Raw genomic sequence first — 21,675 nt, 5'->3', positions numbered from 1 at the left:
ATCATATTTCCCCCCCCCATGCCCCATCATCATATCCCCCCCCATCATCATATTCCCCCCCACCCATCATCATATTCCCCCCCACCCATGCCCCATCATCATATTCCCCCCCACCCATGCCCCATCATCATATTCCCCCCCATGCCCCATCATCATATTCCCCCCCCCCCATGCCCCATCATCATATTCCCCCCCCCCCATGCCCCATCATCATATCCCCCCCCCCATGCCCCATCATCATATTCCCCCCCCCTCATGCCCCATCATCATATTCCCCCCCATGCCCCATCATCCTCTCCCCCCCCCCATGCCCCATCATCCCCCCCCCCCCTTGTCCTTACCTTATTCCAGGCAGGAGGCAGTCTCACAGACGTCTTTTGCAGCTATCTCAGCTGTTGGCTCCGCCCCCGCTGTCCTCCCACACACGGCATGTGTGCAGGATGACTGCGCCCGGCCACCGTCCGACTCCAGTCCCAGCAGGCCAGATTTTCACACACATACACACACACACACACACAAACACACACACACACACACACACACACACACACACACACACAGTGACACACACAGTGACACACACACACACAGTGACACACACACACACACACACAGTGACACACACACACACACACACACACACACACACACACACACACACACACACACACAGAATGCAGTCTCTCCGCCGGGGTTTTGACTCCGCCCCCGAGTCGTCCCACACAGGCACGAGTGCAGATTGACTGCACCCGGCCACCGTACGCCTCCAGCCCCTGCAGGACAGATTTTACTTCTGCCCGTGCTGCTCACTTCCCCCACACCCGCGCTCGCTTCTCCCGCGGCCAAAACTTTTAACCGCCGCCCACACGCTCGCCGACACACACGACCGCCGCGCTGGTTGTGAGCGGGCCGCAAAAATATCCGTTGCGGGCCGCATGCGGCCCGCGGGCCGCATGTTTGACATGCCTGCACTACAGTATTAGAGATCTTTGGGTTTCCTCAGAATTTCACATAGGGTTCCTTAACCAAAAAAAAGGTTTGAAAGCACTGTTCTAGATGCATGTATTTCTACAGTTAATTTACTTGTAGAGTTTTCTTAGAGTATTTTAGTCTTCACATTGTTAAACGGAGGAACTATAGAATTACACCTTGTACTAGAGCATTCAAGTTATAATTTTCAAAAAAGTGTGTGAAATTTTGAAAGCTTTGCAATAGTCGACGGGGAAATTTTTTTAATTATATATATATATATATATATATATATATATATATATATATATATATATATTTAGTAATAAGTGTTAAACTACGCGTTCCTAGCTTTCACTTTTGTGCATATGGTCTCTTGAGTCTGTGCATTCTCCTCACAGTACCCAAGCACCAGTGCGTACCCTGTGTTAGTTCTGCCTTCATGTGAGTAGTTCTACAGTAAGATGTATAGATGCGCACAGAACTTGAATGTCAATAAATAATAGAATGTGCTTTGTGTTGATAGAACGTGGAAGTAGAAATGGTTCCTGCCAAGACGCTTGGCAGCAAGATACCATTGTTTTAATTGACTTTTTATTTAGCATGCTTCACCATGACGGTAAATGTTTTTTATTAAAGTTTTTTTTTTTATTCGTTTTAGTATATATTTTTTCCCACTATTGAGTAGCTTGTGGTTTCCAGCTGAGAGAATATTCCTGTAATGTGTATTATTTACTGGAGAAGTTACCCTCTTCCCTTCCGGCAATGGCTCTCATGCGAGTCGGATATATTTACTGCAGTGGTGATATGTTTTTATAAAACACAGGTGGTAAAGTAACCAGACAAAGACCTGGTGAGAGCCCATGCTTACTGCAAGAAGACATCTTGGATCTGATTTTCTTCTGATTTGTACATTTGTTTTTGTTTTTATTACAGTTCTATCTTCAAGACACTAAGAGTAGTAATGGTACCTTCATAAACAGCCAGAGATTGAGTCGAGGGTCTGAAGAAAGCCCACCATGTGAGATCCTCTCAGGTGACATCATCCAGTTTGGAGTAGACGTGACTGAAAACACCAGGAAAGGTACGGGTATGGATCATATTTATTTTGCTACGCACTTTATTATATGCATCAGAGGTTCTCACGTATAGACCATCACATATAGGACTGTTTTTGGGAGTGGGTTAAGTCCCCTTTTTTTACAGGATGGGAATGGAGGGACACCTGAGTCAAATAACACTATTATCCGCTCCGGGGACCCCAGGCTTCCAGAGATACTTATCGGTTAAGTCTTCCTCTGGAAACGAGGTAGCTGCCAAATATCAGGCCAATGGAAGCTGCAACGTCATCGGTTGGCCATTTAAATTCCCTTTAAAAATCAGGACATGATACCAGTAACTTGTGTTTAAAAAAAAAGTAAATTGGAGGACACCTATAGTGCGTGGCTCCTTTCATGCTATCTTCCTATTCAGTTTGAGCATTGGGCTGCAAAGGATGACTCGAATCTTAAGTAACACTTGCCACTGTCGTGCGTTTGCTATTTTGGTCGTGCTCCAGGCATAAATCCTAGCGAATAATTAGTAGTATTTGGTCAAAAAGAGTAGTTGCCTTATTGGTTATTAATGGCTAATTCAGAACTTCTTACACAGGTATTATAACAGTGCCCTAAGAATACTTCCCCCTTTCTACTAAATACGATTAATTGAGCTACAAATGCACGACACAATGTCACCAGAACTGCAGCATGTCTATTGTGTTACCACAATTTGAGCCCGGAGGACCTGTACTGTGCCATTTGTGGTTCCATGGACCCTTTGCGTCCCGAGATGCATAGTTTTAGATGAGAGCTCTTGGTGTAAATTAAAAGATGGCCACTGATTCCCCCCCCCACCCATAAGGTCGTTTTAGTGTTCGGTTCAGCTTTGGAGGACTCCCTCCCCCTCATTCAAATTCTTCAAAAAAAAATGATTACCCTGGAATGCTGCTTGCCTTGAGTTTGTCCTTGTCAGATGAAGGTAACCCAAACAGTCCTGTACATATCCGAAAGTGCCTCTTCCTTCTCAGTTCTGCAATGGAGTGTTGGCAATTTGCCATGTTGACCATTTGTATGCTGCAAGGTAACGTGAGCTGATGCTGCTACTACTGTAATAGGATCTAGCTCCTAGTGCTTTCCGTATGAAGAAACAGGTCTATAACGGTCGGTGTCCTGCTCTCCACCTGCTTTAGGCTGCACGGTCCGTGCAGTGCTGACATGACGAAAGGATAGTGGTGGGAAGTTACCAAACACTGTCAGGGTTTTTGTTTGAAATTGGAATGCAATATAATAGAAGAAATATAATTGAGCTAATAGAGCCAGCCCCTATTCACTCAACCGATAGCAAAATATACGGAGTGTTTTAGAATTACATACTCACTCCGAGTATTCAAATATAGAGTGTATTGTGCTAATACCTTAAGTGGAAGGTGTACATTTTTCATTGCTAAATTAAGTATTTTAAGCTATATTCATTGATCGTCATATTTACCAGATTTACTGCGGCTGACCTTTATCCCATGAGTTTGGAAAGATGGAGGGAGGGAGAGATTTTGGTAGAAAGTTGATTTTGACCTTTGGTAGAACTAACCTTGCTTTTACATGATTACATTAAATCCACCCGATGTAACCTCTATTTTAGTTCCAGGATTGGAATGGGGGGAGGGTCCCGCCAGAGTTGAATCTGACTATTTTCAGCTTTGCGTAACCCCTCCGTTCCTGCGATACTTACTGGTGAAGTTACCGGTTTTACTTCCTGGTTTCTAAAGGGGTTGCAAATACTAACCGATGATATTGAAGCTTCCTATTGGCCCGAGATTTGACAGCCATTTTGTTTCCCCTAAGGGAGATTAAAACCCGGTAACTTTACCAGTAAGTGTCTGTCTCATGAACCGTGTGGTCCCTGGAGCTGAAAATAGTAGCTTTGGTTCAGGGGGACAACCGGTTCCACCCTTGAAAATATTTGGGTTCAAAAACCTAAATGAGTAGAAGAAAATGATGCTTCAATTTTTCTTGTAACCATATTTTGAATCCATGATTTCTAACAATAAAGAACGCTGCTTCGGTTTTCCTACAATTATGTAACTTAATCAGTGACAATATTATCAATCCATTGCATCACGGTTACAGATATATGTATGTACATTAATTTTACACACAATGGATTTAATGTTAACTCTACAAAGTCTATATTAAACCAGAATAAACACTTTTTAAACGGGGTGCTTGCGCTTTGCCAGATAAAATGATTAACCAATAAACTGTAGACTTTCCTAGTACAGAACACGCAAAATCATTTTGCAAAACATTTGCTGTGAGTATTTGGGAGAGCAATGCGTTAGAGCTGTATTTCATTTAAGAGATCTCCTCTTGCCCTTTTCATGGCATGACAACCTGACGTCACGTGACTCCGCGACGTCATTTGACGCCGGGAGGAGGTAGGGGAGGGGGGCGCGAGCAGGGAGGGGAAGCATGAGGTGGGGGCGCACGCAGGATAGATTGCGCAGTGCTGCTCTAGGTCATCTACAATAGACCAAATTTTACAAATTGTGTAAGTGTTTAAAATAAGCAAATTCACATGCTATGCTTTGTTAATCCTGTCCTAAAAATACATGGGCATGGATGTAAAGCTCCTGCTCACTGTTCCTTTCCTTGTAAATTAATATGCTGTAACATAAAGCTGTATGAGTATACAAAATACATTGTTGGCTGAAGGATATTTCTTCTTGCCACAAAGTCGCAGACTGACAACACTCTATGTCATCTGAAATCCCTTTTGATGTAGCTGTAGGTTTTAGGGCTTCTGAGTTTCCACATAAACTTTATATGCCAGACTGTTAACGGGTGTGTCTAGTCCAAACTCTGGAGGGACTAGGCGTCCATGCCTGAAGAGCTCAGTCTGGTTTTTGTTACCCACCACCCAGTTGGATACACGAACTTAAACTCTACCCCCATAAATGGATCAGTTATTGAACCACGACCCCTGTACATGCCATTACCATACAACAGTCATAGGGATTAAGATGTTTTGGAAGTCTTTCAGGGAGATTTGGGCCTTGCTACTCGTGGTTAAGGGTATGTTTACCTAATATCTTAGTGGTCATGTTACGCTTGGTTTAATTGAAGTTTTATTTTTCTCCTGACAGTGACTCATGGTTGCATAGTGTCCACAATAAAACTCTTCTTGCCAGATGGCCTGGAGACGCGGCGACGGTCAGAGTAAGTGTCACTTTTTATTCACTTAACCTGTTCATTACAGGTTGCCAGCGACACATTGCTTTCCCATGTCTTGAAAACTGGTGTACGCTACCTGTACATCTCTAAGGAATGATCATGTTGGTAACATTTATCACAACCTGCAACCCTTCATCCGGACACACGAGATAACGAACATGCTGCATTACATAGCATTATTATTTAAACGTTTGCTAGTAAGTCTCTCCGGAACCAGAGGGTCCCAGAGCTGAAATGAATGCGGTTTAGCTCTGGGGAGGGAGAACTGCTCCTTTAAGGTTCATTCATAGTGGCTTAGCAGTGTTCAGTAAATGTGACCTTAGATACATTATCAACGCACAGGCATAAAACTGTACATTTTAGTAGTTAATGGCTAAGGACTGGATGGGGCAGAGACATTGCAAAGCACCCAGGTTCAGCACCCAGGCCAGGTTCAGTAAACGCTAATTGTATTTTCCTTAACTTACAAGTGCGTTACAGTGTGACAACGTCACCTAAGCAACTAGTTTGAAATTAGCACCAAGCCCGAGGGCCGCCAGTGGAAGAACCCTAGTGTACGGTCCCTAGACTTGGGTATGGGTGAAGGCTTTCTCTAAACTGCAGTCTGAAACATGGCCTGTCTGTTTATCATTCTTTTAGCTGAAACGGCAAATAAAAAAATCACTTGTGAGCACATTCACATGTCTCAGAAGCGAATCTTGGAGGATTAGAGTAGCGCCACCTGCTGTTCATAGTGGACATCTAGCGCTTTCTCTTGGTTCCTTGGTCTTGAAATTCCATCTGGTGATTAGATATGTGCGACATTCCACGGGCATTAACTCTGCAAGCAAACAATGCGTTTTGTCTCCGTGCACATTTATTGTATTTTTAACTTTTTGTGTTCTGTTTTTTTCTGTCTCCCATTCACAAGAATTGTTTTAAGGTTTGTTTAAAACTGTATTTCTGCCCTCTTTAAAAGTAGTAATAATAATAATAATTAAAAATAAATCTATACCCTATGTGGGAAGCAGGGAGTCTCCTGATCTGATCCGTGTTCATTTCAGCTCTGTGGAACCTCGTACTTGCTTAATATAGTTGTGCTGTGTGATGCCACGAATTTCAAACACATTTTCATATGTACAGGAAGCTGATGTAAAGAATTTGCATGTACGGAGACTTCTATGCAAATCTAGCTGCAGCATTACTGATTGTTGCTATATACTTTGTGCACCCACAAAATGTTCTTTTAAATTGCAGAACGGAGGAAATGTACCCAATACCGTAAACTAATCTGACGTGCCATTTCATTTTATCCTTCGGGTCCCTTTGGCCCACATTAAGAGGATTGCTTTTTGGTTTACTAAGAAGGATAAATGGAAGAAAAGATGGACAAACCACCTTTTCTTGAAAGCTTCCAATAATTTTATTTGGGGGTCTATTGTTTTATTTGACACTTATAAGTGTTGAGAGGTCACATCTTTACATCAATACTCATTATTGCTTGTTACTACAACGTGCTTTCATGGGGATGGCAGCTACAGGCCTGGCTTCCAAGCGGGAATTGTAGTAATGTCATACAATTTGAAATCAATATGAGTAACGTTTAATAGCCTCCTGTTATGTAAAATAATTTTTTTTTATATACACAAGTGTGATCCAAAATACCAGCACGGAACAGTAGTAGAAAAACTAAAGCGTTGGGCTCACTAAAAGCTTGATTTTTTTCTGCAATCATGCCATGCTGGTGATTTGGATTACAGTTATGTTCTTTATACACTTACAGTACCCCCTTCTACCTTGCACCACAACTATCTGCCCAGGCACTCTACCTACTGTGTGTGGCCATCTTGCCTCACTACTATAGAGAATATAGATTTATTTTTAATGCAGTTTGTGCAGATTTATATCCGGTTGCAGTAGCAACAGACAAGTTGGCGTACATTTTTGTGATCCTCCTAAAAGATGTTTGCAAAAGCATCAAGGACTATACTCGCTCGTTATCAAGGACCATACTCGCTCGTTATCAAGGACCATGTAAACGTTCAGGGAAAAACTGCACATTCATACACACACTCGGTCCCCTGCCACACGCCATCAGATATAAACTGTAACATTGAGCTCTCCATCTCTCTGGTACGTCAACATACAACATGAATTCATATTTAGTTGTATCAAAATTTTTTTTTTTTTTTTAGCGCAATCTTTAATTTCTGCCTCTAAATTGTAACTCCTGAGGTACATAGTTTGGCCTCTATATAGCACTAAAATCTAAATATATACTCCACCTACAGTTTCCCCCTCTGTCGGTTTTTTCTCTCCTATACACCAAAGACGCAGTTTGAATTTACATTCCTCTTGATATAGCGGGGTGCAGTGCAGCGTAGGTGAGCACCTGATGCACTGAAGAAAATACTTTTAGGGGTGTGCATCAGAACTTTTGCTTTACCTATAAATAGCCAAGATCACAGAGTAGAGATCATGTGGTTCACAGGCAGCGAACAGTATGTTTTTATTGTGTTCTTTAAAAAGAAATAATACTAATCCAGTCCTGTTGCTTTTCGATAGTGAGCTGGTGTTATTGCAAACAGTCAAGGACTTTGGAGAGTAGCACAGTGTGCATGTGAACATTAGAAACACGAGTTACCTTATTAAACATGTAGTAGACGGGTGACCAACTCCAGTGCTCAATGGCCACCAACAGGTCAGGTTTTAAGGACATCCCTGCTTCAGCGCAGGTGATTGAGCCACATACTTGCTGAAGCAGTCTTTGACTGTGCCACCTGTGCTGAAGCGGGAATAGCCCTAATACCTGACCTGTTGGTAGGACTTGAGTTGGACACCCCTGATGTAGTCCCACCTGGGACCACACTGGCTAGCTAGTGATCTGCATGCAAGGTGACACGTAGGCGATTTGCCACCTGTTGAATAATAAAACAAACAGATGTGTGGAAATATTTGAAGCATTTCTTAAGTTTTGTTTTTTGACAACCAACAGTTTGAAGGGTGTTTAGGATCCTCCTTTAAAAACTTTTGTGGAAGCATGTATCTGTATATTATGGCTTATTTGTAACGCTCCAACATATTCCGCAGCGAGGTCAATGAGGGGTACAGAGTTCTGTATATTACATAAACAAAATAATGTACAAAATAAGGACACACGAGCAAACCGATACAGAAGGTGAAGCGGAGCCCTGCTTGGGAGATCACAGGCACATTGTTGGGGGTGTTTAAAGGAGCAAAGCGTGCTGTGTTATTTTTTTGTTGTTGTTTTTTTGTTTCATTCTTTACACAGAATTGAAGCAGGGGTTCTCCGGAGCTGAACCCCGTTAATTTCAGTTCCAGGGACCCCCTGTATAAACACAAAAACGAAAAAAAGAACAAAGAAAACACACCATGGGTTGCCTCTTTAAGTAATTGTCACGAGCTGATTTGCCAGGCTGAATCAAATGCAAGGAAAGGATTGTTTGATTAAAGAGAAAAGTCAGAAAACCCATTGAAAGTGAAAACCTGTTCTGCACAGAATGCAAATAAGGAGAATGTTAGATTTTGGGTTTATTGAATCCTAACTTTTGCTATACTGTTCAAATAATATGTTGTGCCTGTAACTCAGAACGGCCTCATCAGTTTATTATTATTATTTATTTATAAAATATTTTACCAGGAAGTAATACATTGAGAGTTAACTCTCGTTTTCAAGTATGTCCTGGGCACAGAGTAAAACAAAATAATACATGGTTACAAATACAGTTACATAAATGAACAAGGTGTACATTAAATACAAGACATTGCATGCACAGTTAAAGAAAATATATATTATGAGCGTATGAAACAGTTACAGACCAGATTAAAGTGTGAGACAGCCTTAGATTTGAAAGAACTTAAGCTGGTGGTGGATATGAGAGTCTCTGGTAGGTTGTTCCAGTTTTGGGGTGCACGGAAGGAGAAGGAGGAACGTCCGGATACTTTGTTTGTTTGTCTCCTGGTATTAAAAAAATTGTTGTATCCAGCGCACAGCAACAGAGAAGCCAGGTCATAGGAAAATGAAAACTTTATTTGAGCTGGTTGTACCCTCTGTTTTTTAATGCAGCTCAAATAATGTTATCATTTTCCTATGACCTGGCTCTCTGTTGCTCTGCGCTGTATACAACAATTTTTTTGGTTATCTCTGCACTCTGGTACGGCTGCACGCATGAAGGTACTCGTGGGTGAAGGTATGTGAGTTACACCTATTGCTTTATTGAACGGGCTATCTCAATGAGTAAAGGGGAGGGGTATTTCATATTCCATCTACCTTCAGGGAGTGTTTTGCCCTCACTACATGCTGTGGTATCACTGGATTCATTAGGTTATTATTCATAGACCCCACGAATGGTTTTCTTCCTTGATTTTTGCATTAGAAAAAGGAATTTATAACAGAGATCTAGCACTTGAGCACCAATCCACTTCTTTTACACATCTGTCTCCTGGTATTAGAAAGATGGTATTCTTTCCAAGGAATGCCGCCACCTTGAAATGCTTAGCACTGAACGTATGATTGCAGAAGATATGTGGCTTCCTTTCCTTTTATTAGGTTTGCTTGTCTAGTTTATCAAACATACCTGTACCGTGTGCTCTAGTAACTAATACGTTAATACTTAAAATTGCAGCCGTTTCCTTTTTTTTTTTGTGTGTGTGCGTCCAGGAACCGTTAACTTACGAAGAGAATATATCCAGTGCTATTATGTAACCAAAAAGTTAAAATAACACCAAAGAGAGCATGAACGTGTTTGGAAAGGGCTATTTATGTTTTTAAACAGGGTTGACCGACTCCAGACCTCTATTGACACCAACAGATCAGGTTTTCAGGATATCCCTGCTTCAGCACAGATGGCCCCAATTGACTGAGCCACCTGTGCGGAAGCAGGAATATCCCCAATAACTGGCCTGTTGGTGTCTCTTGAGGACTGGAGTTGGCCAACCCCTATTTTTAAATACAATTAGGTCCACGTCTTTAGCTGTTTCAATGCCACGGGGACATGCCGCACATTGCAGTCTTTTTCCAGGGCTTCCAGCACAGAAGGGGTTAAGCAGCCCATGTTGAAGTACAGTAGGAATTTGGTCTCTTGGGAGGCTGCTTCACAAGCATAACACTGGGATAAAGTCACGGAAGGGCAGGCAGGAGTTAATTTCTTTCCCATGCTGCCGCTTCCTTTGAGAATCAACATAAAAAGTGTACAGCAAATCCAGTTAAATATTTACAGGGCTTGTGCTGAGGAGTTTTGAACTGTTGCTCCTTTCAGTCTGTTATTTACAGTCTCTCGCTCTCGGCTTTCTGTTCTCAAAGCGGATCTCTTTCTTTTTTTAGCGTCATCCAATCTCCATTACCCAGTCCTGTTGACAAGGTAAGTTGTTCAAGTTTCTACGTATGTAATAATCCATAATGCGATTTTAAAGCAGGCGACGGGATGGGACCTTTAAAAAGATTCCTGCCCCGCCACCAAGGTTGTGATTTCTAACACAGCAGTCTTTGGTATGGTTTTAAACATTTGAAGTGTGTTTGTGATGCTACGTCTTCTTATTAGGGCAGTTTCTGCAACAGGCAGCAAGTTATTGCAAGGGCTTTGCTGCAGGTGCCGCACACAATGTACCCAAGCAGAAGTACATTAATAATAAATAATAATACTACCCTTTTCTCTCCCAATGGGATTCGAAGCGCTTTTATTTATTTTATCACAATTACAGTATACTGCGTGGTAAGCAACACACAGTCCCTGACCCGTGGAGCTTACAATCTTTGCTTTTGGTGCCTGAGGCACAGGGAGATAAAGTGACTTGCCCAAGGTCACAAGGAGCCGACACTGGGAATTGAACCAGGTTCCCCTTCTTCATACTCTGTGTCGTTATCAGTCAGTGTCTTTACTCACTGAGCCGCTCCTTCATCCAAAATATTAAATAGATAGCTCACTGCCAGCTCACTTTACTCTCCTCTCTCTCTTCTCTCTCTCTCTCTCTCTCTCTCTCTCTCTCTCTCTCTCTCTCTCTCTCTCTCTCTCTCTCTCTCTCTCTCTCTCTCTCTCTCTCTCTCTCTCTCTCTCTCTCTCTCTCTCTCTCTCTCTCTCTCTCTCTCTCTCTCTCTCTCTCTCTCTCTCTTGCTGGTGGTTTGAAATAAAGTGAAGATGAGCTGATCCAGCTTTTCAAATCTCAAACCTTCCCAGATGTGCTGTTCATCCACCTAGAAATGACAGTGTGCAAGGTTTTCCTGTTTTGCATTTTGCGCATTGATATTAATCTGGTTACTGTCGCCCCAGGCATTGTCAGATCTTTTTAGCTTTTCAGAGCTGTTTTAGTGTAGGAGGCACGTTGGTAACTGTCCCCCAGTGATTACTGCTGAGCTCCTGTTACACATTTCGTGCGCTCCACCCAGTTCCATAATCTCGCACAGATTGTTTATTGGAGGAATTTAAGCCACTTCAGCCTTTACAGTACTTTCCCTTGACAGGGGAAAGCAGGGCGAGGGATAAGGCGTAGTTGGCTAAATAAAAGGTTTTTATTATGTTTGAATCTAATTACTGCAAGGGTTTCTTTGGGGGTTATAAGGTTCTACTGTATGTATTAAGGGCTTCGGGACACCAGCTCATTGTAATTCTGCATGTTCGTTTTCTTAGGTTTATTCTCTGCTTTGTGAAAGTCTCGAATTTATATTGCAAGAAATGTGAACTTTTTATTTCAAGAACATAAACATTCATAGTGTTTTGTTCACGTGCTTCAACTCCCTCTAAATAGATTGCAGCAACCTACAGCAGGAGTGGCCAACTCCAGTGGTCAAGGGCCACCAACAGGTCAGGTTTTCAGGATATACCTGCTTCGGCAGAGGTGCCTCAATCAGTGGCTTATGTTTGATTGAGCCACCTGTGCAGAAGCAGGGATAACCGTAAACCCTGAGCCACTGGAGTTTGCCACCATTGCCCTAAAAGTCAGTTGAGAGCCCACCTGGCTTTAAAGCAGCAAACACCCTAATACCCTTCTATCTCGCCCCTCTCCTGCTTTCCTGTATTTTTTAACATACATTTAAATGGCTGTCCCATAGCAAGCAGCAAACAATGTTGCAGATTAGTATTGGATGAAGGTTTGTTAGCCAGTCTCATCTCCCTGATGGGAGAATTAAACTCGCTGTACTCTGTAAGTATCTCCGAAACAGACGAGGGTCCCTGAAGCTGAAAGTAGCGAGGTTCAGCTCTGGGGAACCCCACCATCACCAGTTACCATCATGTGAAAAAAATGGGGGGGCTAAACAGGATGGGGGAGATTTGCTGCATTAACCATCATTCAAGTCAACGACGGTTAACATGATACCCCACAACAGACCTTGGTGAATCCCCCGTAAGTTTAATAGCGCGTAAGTATTTTAAGCATTAAAATGTGTGTTCCTTTACCTGGAGAGAGTGGTTTATGAGCTCTGCAATAGTTCTGTTTTGTACAAGATGATAACATAGAAACATTTTATCTCCAAACAGGTTGCTGCTCACACTCCCAGTATGTACTCTCAGGAACTGTTCCAACTTTCTCAGTATCTACAGGTAACACCACCTACAGCATTCCATGTGTTTCATGGGACATTCAATATATTCATTGCTTTAGGACATTTACCTCTCTTGCTGCATGAGCATAGAGGGGAAATGTACACATGAAACCAGTCCCGTTCAGAACCGTAGGCCTATTGGAATTGCAATAAATTAAAACCCAGCACTAATAATACGTTCTCTGACATCTTAGCATGTTTCATAATTTGGCATGTTGAAACGGTGAGGGGGAGGAATGTTGAACTGGTGCTTGAATATTGAAGCGGGCTGGGATTTAGAGTTTTTTGTTAAAAAGATTGTTTCCTGGGGTTCCCCCAGTGAGGGACCATGCTATTTTCAGCACCGGAGTACTCTGTTTCCCGTGATAAATACAGCGGTAGTTGCCAGTGCCAGGCTCTCTTCTGGTGGAACAATATGGCTGTTCAAATCCGCAGGACCAGTGGGCCAATCAAAGGCCGCGACGTCCTCGGTTGTGTTTTCATATTGTTAGAGGGTGACGGCCATGCTGGATTCTCCAGAGGGAGAACCGGCTGTTTCTGCAGTAACAAACTCTGTAACCGAGAGGCCTCTGCATCTGTGAATAGCACAGTTCAGCACCAAAGGATCTCCTGGTTCCAATTATACAGTATATATAAAAATCCTGTTATTGCGGCTTTGAAGTGGGTGTTTTGTACTTGTTCTATGGGTATAATGCATTTGCAGTTAAGAACACGTCTGTTCGTGTAAAAACTGGATTAGCGACGACGCTATAGTGCAGGGGTGCTCGACTCCAGTACTCAAGTGCGCCACCCCCACCCCACCCCACAAACAGGTCAGGTTTTCAGGATATCCCAGCTTCAGCTCAGGTGACTCAATCCGAGGCTCTGAGTCATCTGTGCTGAAGCAGGAACTGATTGAGCCACCTGTGCTTTAGCAGGGATATCCTGAAAACCTGATTTTGGGGTGCTTGAGGACTGGAGTTGTGCACCCCTGTCATAATACATATTGTATTCTCACCTTTCTATGTGCTTTTGTTCTAATATTTTGCAGGAGGCCTTACATCGGGAACAGATGTTGGAACAAAAGTTGGCCACTCTGCAGAGGCTACTCGCCAACACACAGGAAGCGTCAGATACTAGTTGGCAGGTATCAGAAAAACAATTCTGTCCCTTTCCTACACAGTTACTGATAACTTTTATTGTTCATGCTAATTTTTACTAGTCATAACTATTCTGGCGAGCATTGTTGTATGTGTACGTTTTATTGTGCCGTGGTATACACCGTGTTCAACATCAGCTGTATAAAGTACACAGGCCCCCATTGTCACATAAGCAACCTGTGATCTTTACAAAATGCTTCATTTTGATGCGTACATTGTAGAGCTAAAACTCTGTTCTTTTTAGCTATGAAAAAGGAATTTCTCAAATTGATTGTGTTTTCCAACATGGGTATCAGAGGCGAGCGTTATTTAATTCCGCTCACATCTCCTGTTCTTGAAGCCAGCAATAGTTCAGAGTTTTCTAAACTTTGCCCACAGGAGAGGCGCCACAGCTTTATTACAACAGATAACTGCCTGCATCGCTAGGATTATCACAAAGTGTATGTATAACGTGGCTAGGTCAAAGTAAGAAGACCGAAACGAATCGCTCAGCAGTGTGTTGCTGATGGCAAGGAGTGGAACTGTGGAACTGTGATCTTTCGGAATTCTAAAATACTCAAATTTATGAGCTCATATCCTGTGTATCAATTAATTCAGTCACCTTTCATAGAGGCATTATTAATACAAGACCTGTGGTCTAAATATTTAGTAGTTCTACTTCTAGAATGACAGTCTCTCAGGGGTGTTATATCATTTGTATATACTGTAATAGGTAAAACATAGTAAGCATTTGTATGTAATAAGTAATCATTTTTATTTATTTACAAATGTGTTATGCATGCATACACATACGTGCGTGTGAATTAAAATGGATAAGAATTAGTGACATATTGTAGGAGTGCTTAGAGGTAATGGGGAAAAACAGGGTTGCTCGGTGCAAATGCACCTCAAGTGGTATTTTATTTGGTGTGTGTGACCCAATACAATTTATGACAAAGTGATTTTAAAGTATAATTATTTGTGATTTGGTTCTGGTCTGCATCCATGTAAATTATTATTATTATTATATTTTTGTTTGTTTTTTATAAATAAAACCAGGCTCTAATAGATGAAGACCGGCTGCTATCAAGATTAGAAGTTATGGGAAACCAATTACAAGCTTATTCAAAAGTGAGTACTTGGTCTTTTAAAGGTTCTTTATATGACGCAGCAGCATGTCACTTATTTGTGTGGGTTTGTGTTGGCAAATGCAAGCAGTTAATCTCTCAGGAAATACAGATTTGGGGGTTTTGTTTTCATCAGTTCTCGTTCAAATTTGCTAAGAAATATGTGGAAGAAACCGATTGTTAAACCCCTTGAGGAAGCAATGGTGTCATTTTTATAAACTATTCTCTAGCCCAGGGGTGCTCAACTCCAGTCCTCAAGAGTCACCAACGGGTCAGGATTTCAGGATATTCCTGCTTCAGCACAGGTGGCTCAGTCAAAGATTGAGCCACCTGTGCTGAAGTAGGGATATTCAGAGAACCTGACTTGTTGGGGACTCTTGAGTTGGTGACTAGAGTTGAGCACCCCTGGGCTAGCCAACCAGAGAATTGAGGTCAAATGTATGGTACCAAATTTATTGGAGTGGTGAAAAACTTTTAAAAACAAGATATTGGTGGTGCGTCTCTTCCATACAACCAACTTCCATCACGTTTGCAAGGGCATTAGTATGGCAGAATGGGTTAATACGGTCAGCGCATTCATGAGAATTAAATCTACACTGAAAAAACAACTGAATGCCTTCAATTTGTCGGAGCTTGCACATCCTCGTTACTTAGTGCAGTGCTACACAATCAATCTTTTATTAAGAGGACTCCTACTGAAAGTAATGTCACGTGTATGTCGGTTACCCTATATGTGAGTTTTGCTACTGAAAGCAATTTCATGCCAGCCGTGAAAGCCGTTCGCTTGTGCGGAACCACTATCCTTTTTCGTTCTTTTACATTTTGAAACGTACATTCAAACTATCCGTGAATGTGTGATCTGCTTCAGCGCTTTCATTTTACTTAAATGCCAATACATGGAGCTTGGTAGGACTGCATTTTTAAGTGTTGTTCTGGCAGAGTATAGAACACAGTTTAATGGATGAGTTGTATTCAAAGCAGAACTACAGTATATGATAACGCCTATATTTAACATGATAGAGAACAAATAGGTAGCGCTATATCCTAATGAGCAGGCAGCCCGTGATATATCCCTGAACCCCAGTCAGGTAATGTACAGTACAAAAAATATATATCAATGGCGCTCTGCACTGGTATTATATATATATAGTGTATATAAAATAACAATAAAATTATACAACCAGTGGCGTGGATGTTGTCCTTGGGATGGATGCTCCACATGAGATAGGTGAACATGTAAGGAAAAAAATCAAAACATAGTGTAATACTGTTAAACACACATACAAACATGTAACATAAGACGGACGCTGAGAACAACAGGTGACCAATTACAGACACATTTAATAAAGTATATCATTAAAAATGCATAAAATTACATAAAAATCATGAAATAGAAACTGATAGGACACTCCAACTCAGGTGGGGGTACCTGCTTACCGAATGTAAGAAGGTATCAGGCAGTGGATATTGTAAGAGTATCCCCTATCGGCCTATATTTAACATACCAAACTACTTTATAGTCAATGTGTGAGCTATTTATTTGGTAAATATGTATAAAATTAATGTTTGCTCCCATTCTTGAACTTAAGACTTTTGATTGTTTTTTAATTTGGGTAAGTATTTAGGCAGTTCCAGTAATGTGGTTTGAAGTTCTTATGTTTTTAAGATGCCGCTTAAAAATAGTTCTGCAGCTTTAAAGCTGCAGTTCAAGCTCCCGTTTGTTTTTTTTTGTTTTTTTCCTTTTTTTTTTTTACTTCAATAGTTTCATGTGGGCAATCTCTACTTACCTAAAGAACTGCATAGCTGCCGGTCAATTCGTTCTCCGTCTATTGATCGGCGAAGTTTGGCGACATCTTTAAATATGGGGAATGTAAATGGTTGCTATAGGAACAAGCATGCTTGTTAAAATAGAATACAAGAAAATTGGTCTTTCAAAGTTGTTGTTTTTAAAACACAAAATGCTAAAAGTATTTTTTCGTACTACAGAACTGATTTATTAAATAAAAAAAAACCCACACATGCAGGATATTGCCTGAACTGCAGCTTTAATGAACTTGCTTTTTGTTGACTCTTAATTACAGAGGGGACTTCCAACAATTCAGGTGGTAGAAAGTCACTTGATTGTTTTCTCTTTGCAGAAGAGTGTGGTTAGAAACCGATGTGCTATCTTTCATTTGTTAGTGCTGGCCCGTTTTATAAGAACAAGAGGCAGCGTTTAGCAAGAACTATAAAAAATAAACCTTGTTTACCAAAACCCTTTTTTATTGTGCTTTTCCAATATTGTGATTAGAGGTTGAATCAAAATGACCATATTAATGCCAAGATGTAGTTGTTCGCGTCCCATCTTGTAGTTCATTATTTCACCCGAATTGTGCATATCTGTTTTTTAATAAAGACTTTATTAACCCGGCCGTATGGCAACATTGTCACATTGGCGCTAGAGCTGTTACAGTATAAATACAAAGGGAACTATATCCAATGCAGTGTAATATTGCATTCTCTCTTGGCACTGAAGATCAGCCCAGATGATGTACCATTTGACCGTTTCTCTGTAGAGTCAAACAGATGACGGCATGCGGAAGGAGCTCATAGCGTTGCAAGAGGACAAACACAACTACGAAACAACAGCCAAAGAGTCCCTGAGGCGGGTTCTTCAGGAGAAAATCGAGGTGGTGCGGAAGCTGTCGGAAGTGGAGGTATACAGCTGACTTACAGTACAGCTTCTTGTAACAATAACTGCGGGTGTGAAGGGAGAGTGGTACTGTGCATCAGCCTCATTTTGTTAGCCGTAGGCTTGCCGTTTTGCTCCCAGAACATGCCGCCTTTGCGAATGTGATATGCAGATGGCAACGTAATCACAAAATGTTTTATTTCTTCTTGCCTAACCCGCGGCTTATGAAGCACTACCATGGACACACCACTGCTCCTAAACTTGCCTTACTTGAATACTTGGTTACCTTATGCATAGACTGGTTGGGCTTTCCTTTATGTGTGATGAAAGACTTTTATAGACTAATTAAACCTAAGGTTGGAGGTTTTCTAACACGGTTATTTACTGAATACATATTGCAACTTTTGGCGCCTTTATTAGGTGTTCCAAGGCAAAGCTCCCACACGAAACACTTTCGGGGACTGGTTAAACCTCACTCCATGTGTTTTCAAAGCTTGATACAGAGAACTAGTGTTAATTTAGTTGCAGTATATTCTTAGCGTTTACATGAAGAGGAATTTCAGTGTTTGTCTAGATGGCAGTAAGAATACATTTTGCCTTGTAATGGAATTATTTTGCTGTAAGTGTTCTGTTTTTTTAAGTAAACAAAAGGTCTAAATGTTGAAAAATAACATGTCCCTGTGTGTGTCCCTGTGTGTGTCCCTGTGTGTGTCCCTGTCCCTTCTATGAAAAGACCTGAAGATTTTGTTCTATGTTCACAGAGAAGTCTAAGCAACACTGAAGATGAATGTACGCACCTGAAGGAAATGAATGAGCGAACGCAGGACGAATTACGAGAACTGGCCAACAAATACAATGGAGCTGTGAATGAAATTAAGGATCTCTCTGATAAACTCAAGGTAGTTCTGAATTAAAGCGGAGGCAACGGGTAACAATTTTGTTGCTATGGCTGCTGGCAGTGCAGTGATTCAGTCTCGTTCCTGGAATTAACTAATTAAAGCCATATTATAACCTTTATATAGTGCCCTACTGACGTACCAGGTACTATATGGGCTCTGGCATGCCAGAGGACCGTATAAATTACTAGGCGCATCATGGGCAGTTGCTCATTTTTATGGGGCTGACCGCTGTGATGGGGAAGCCTAATAGAAATTTAATTGGAGCTCTCGATACTTCCGTCTCTGGCATCCAGGGCCTGACCGCGTCATGTGATTGCTTCTGTAGTAATCATGTAACGCAGACGCGCCAAAGGAGTGCCACTGGATCTCCAGCACTGTAACAGAGCAGCAGTCGTGTGTGCGTCCCCCTCCTCCCGAGCTCGTTAATGGTCATCGCCTATTTCGGGGAACACTGTAGTTCCCCACATATTTGGAGGTTTTTTTGGGGGGGTGGGGGAGGTTGAACTGATTTTGACACTACAAACATGGCTGCGGGGTCACCAGTAGAAAGCAGTGATGTCATCTCCCGATGTCACACATTTTCTTTTGGCTGTGAGGCCGAGCTCTTACCCCGCCACAGTTCTCGTGTCCGGCAGGAACATATTCTGCCGGGGAATTGGGTCAGTTTCAGAAAGTTTAAAACAAAGAAAAAAAACTCCCTGAAGGAGTGGGTGGAATGTCGCTTTAACAAAACCAGCAAAATGCTTCTTTCTTAATGACACGCATGTATAGCTCGTCATGTACAGCAAAACTCCCTTAATCAGCAGCGACGGGCTTAATTATGAGGGTGTTTCTATTTAGAGCACACATTATGTACGTTATGGTGGGTAAAAAAAAGTGACAAAAACCCTCCACCGTACAGTGTACAGCACATAAAAATCACTTGTGCGCACATTCACACATCTCAGAGAGGTCTGCTACCCTGCCCTTCCCCATTATTTCTTGGCTTACAGTGCTTCCACTGCAACCAGGGATTCTGGGTAATGACATGCAAATGAGCACACTTTATTTATATATTTATAAAATGTGTTGCCAGGAAGTAATACATTGAGAGTTACTTCTCGTTTTCAGGTATGTCCTGGGCGTAGAGTTATGATGACAAATAGTATATGGTTACAAATACATGGTTACATAAGTGAACAGGGTATACAAGACATTGCATGCACAGTTAAAGATAATATATATTATAGGCGTATGTAACAGTTACAAACACGATAAAAATGTGAGACAGCTTTAGTTTTAAAAGAACTTAGACTGGTGGTGGATGTGAGTCTCAGGCAGATTGTTCCAGTTTTGGGGTGCACGGAAGAAGGAGGATCATCCGGATACTTTGCTGAACCTTGGGACCATGAACAGTCTTTTTTATTCAGATCTCAGATAAGTGCTGCAGGTGGTAGGGGGAGCAGTGGCGTCTGGAACTGCAGGCTGATTTCAGTTCCAGGACATTGTGTAGCAGACATAAGCTTATGGGGTCCATGTTAAAATGGATAAGAAAAAGGTGACACTGGGCGCTCGTTTGCATGTCATTTCGCAGAATCCCTAGCTGCAGTGGAAATATTGTATGCTAATGCCGAGATTATAGTGGCCACTGCAGGGCACGCGCGCGACTGCCTGATGTCACTCGTGCAGTGCGTGCGCGCGAATCCTGCACTGTATGCAGGCGGGAGACGACAGAGGGCGTGGCCCGTGACGTCACGCAAGCGGTCCGCCATGATTGGGGCTGACGTCACGCGGCCATCGCATGGAGAAACAAATTCATTTGTCTCCTGGATTCTGCCGCTCCGTCGCACCTCCGACTGGTCGCGGTCGTGCCCATTATGTACACTTCAACGGAACACAGGTTTTTGTTTTGGTGGCGCGGCCGTTATAATCTCGGCCTAAGAGATCATGGTGAAAGGCAATTGTTGCAGACCTGTCTGTGACATGTGAATGTGCTCTTAAATGGTATTTTTAGTTGCTGTATTTCGAGCATAGTCTATAAAACAGTCATACGTAATAAACATAATGGCTTTCTGAAAAAGTACGAGCTCCTTAAACGATTCTGCTTGATGACTGATATTCGGGAAAAATGGACATATAAATCATTTAGTGCAATCAGTTTTTAGAAATCCTTCACGTTTGCGTCAGGGTTTTTTTTGCGCTTTCAGTTTTGGAACGAATAGTTTTTCCTGCCATTTTCAAGGGCTGGCACTTTTAGCGTGAGTCGCTGGGGTAGCAAACCCGTAACTGAGGCGAAGTGATTAGAAAAGTATTTAGTGTTCCACTAAGCGACCAGTGATTACATTCCTGGCGTGCGCTCTGCACAGCAGGCTGCCTTTGAAAACCTCAAGTAGGATTTCAGTGCTTCAAGATTCGCGGTTCATTTTTTTTATTGAGTTCTTTTCTGCAGCAGCTAAGTGTTTCTTCAAGGGATTTTTTTTCTTTTAAATGATTGAGCCACCTGTGCTGACACAGAGAGATGCTGTTGCAGGGTCTGGAGTTGGTTACCCCTGCAGTAATACTGACTGGTACCGGGAAACCCTTCATCAAAGTGCTTAATGTCTAATGACTGGTGCCCAATCTTGTAAGAACCTGACCCAGGATTAAACCAGTTTCACCCAGCGGGCACAGCCCAATGTTTTCACAAAGACTACGCCTTCACCACGTACACAGTACACACAGCAGGTGTGAGGTTTAACCCTGTGAATGTTGCCACCATGTCCTGGTGACTGGCAGCCAGGTGGCACCATGCAGTAGCCATGTCATGGGCTTTCTGCTCATCCTGCGATGTGCTGAACGCGATCTAACCGGCAGAGGAACGGGAAAGGAGGATTCCGCTTCCGTTCCCGTCATCCGTGATGTCGCCATCATGCGATCTCGATGTGCAGGAAGGAATGTCGCACTCGGGGTTGAAGCGGCTATGGCCCCCCAGAAGCCTTTGTTTTTAACTAGTATAACACACACCGTTGGATGACTGTGGTCTGGGGAGATCTTCATTTTAACTTCTTGGACAATTAACATTTCAAACGCCTATATCTCCTAAGCAATGCATCGAATATAAAAAATAA

At 42.2% G+C, this 21,675-nt stretch overlaps 1 protein-coding gene across 9 annotated transcripts in view; it reads left to right on the top strand.

Moving 5' to 3' along the window:
* Positions 1-21,675, top strand: part of SLMAP (sarcolemma associated protein) — a 92,727-nt gene that overhangs the window by 34,853 nt on the left and 36,199 nt on the right. For 5 of the 9 annotated variants that reach the window (XM_075574826.1, XM_075574827.1, XM_075574824.1 and 2 more), the window contains exons 2-9: positions 1,906-2,059; positions 5,150-5,222; positions 10,561-10,597; positions 12,710-12,772; positions 13,805-13,900; positions 14,952-15,023; positions 17,575-17,715; positions 18,452-18,589. In XM_075574826.1, coding sequence (XP_075430941.1) covers positions 1,906-2,059; positions 5,150-5,222; positions 10,561-10,597; positions 12,710-12,772; positions 13,805-13,900; positions 14,952-15,023; positions 17,575-17,715; positions 18,452-18,589 — 774 coding nt within the window. The remainder of the gene's footprint in view (positions 1-1,905; positions 2,060-5,149; positions 5,223-10,560; positions 10,598-12,709; positions 12,773-13,804; positions 13,901-14,951; positions 15,024-17,574; positions 17,716-18,451; positions 18,590-21,675) is intronic. The other 4 variants (XM_075574823.1, XM_075574825.1, XM_075574828.1 and 1 more) reach the window with 1 other exon arrangement.

The sequence above is a fragment of the Ascaphus truei genome, chromosome 17 (assembly GCF_040206685.1).
Source record: "Ascaphus truei isolate aAscTru1 chromosome 17, aAscTru1.hap1, whole genome shotgun sequence".
Taxonomy (NCBI): Eukaryota; Metazoa; Chordata; class Amphibia; order Anura; family Ascaphidae; genus Ascaphus; species Ascaphus truei.
Note: the sequence above shows the minus strand (reverse complement) of the source record. Positions and strands in the feature narration are given on the sequence as shown.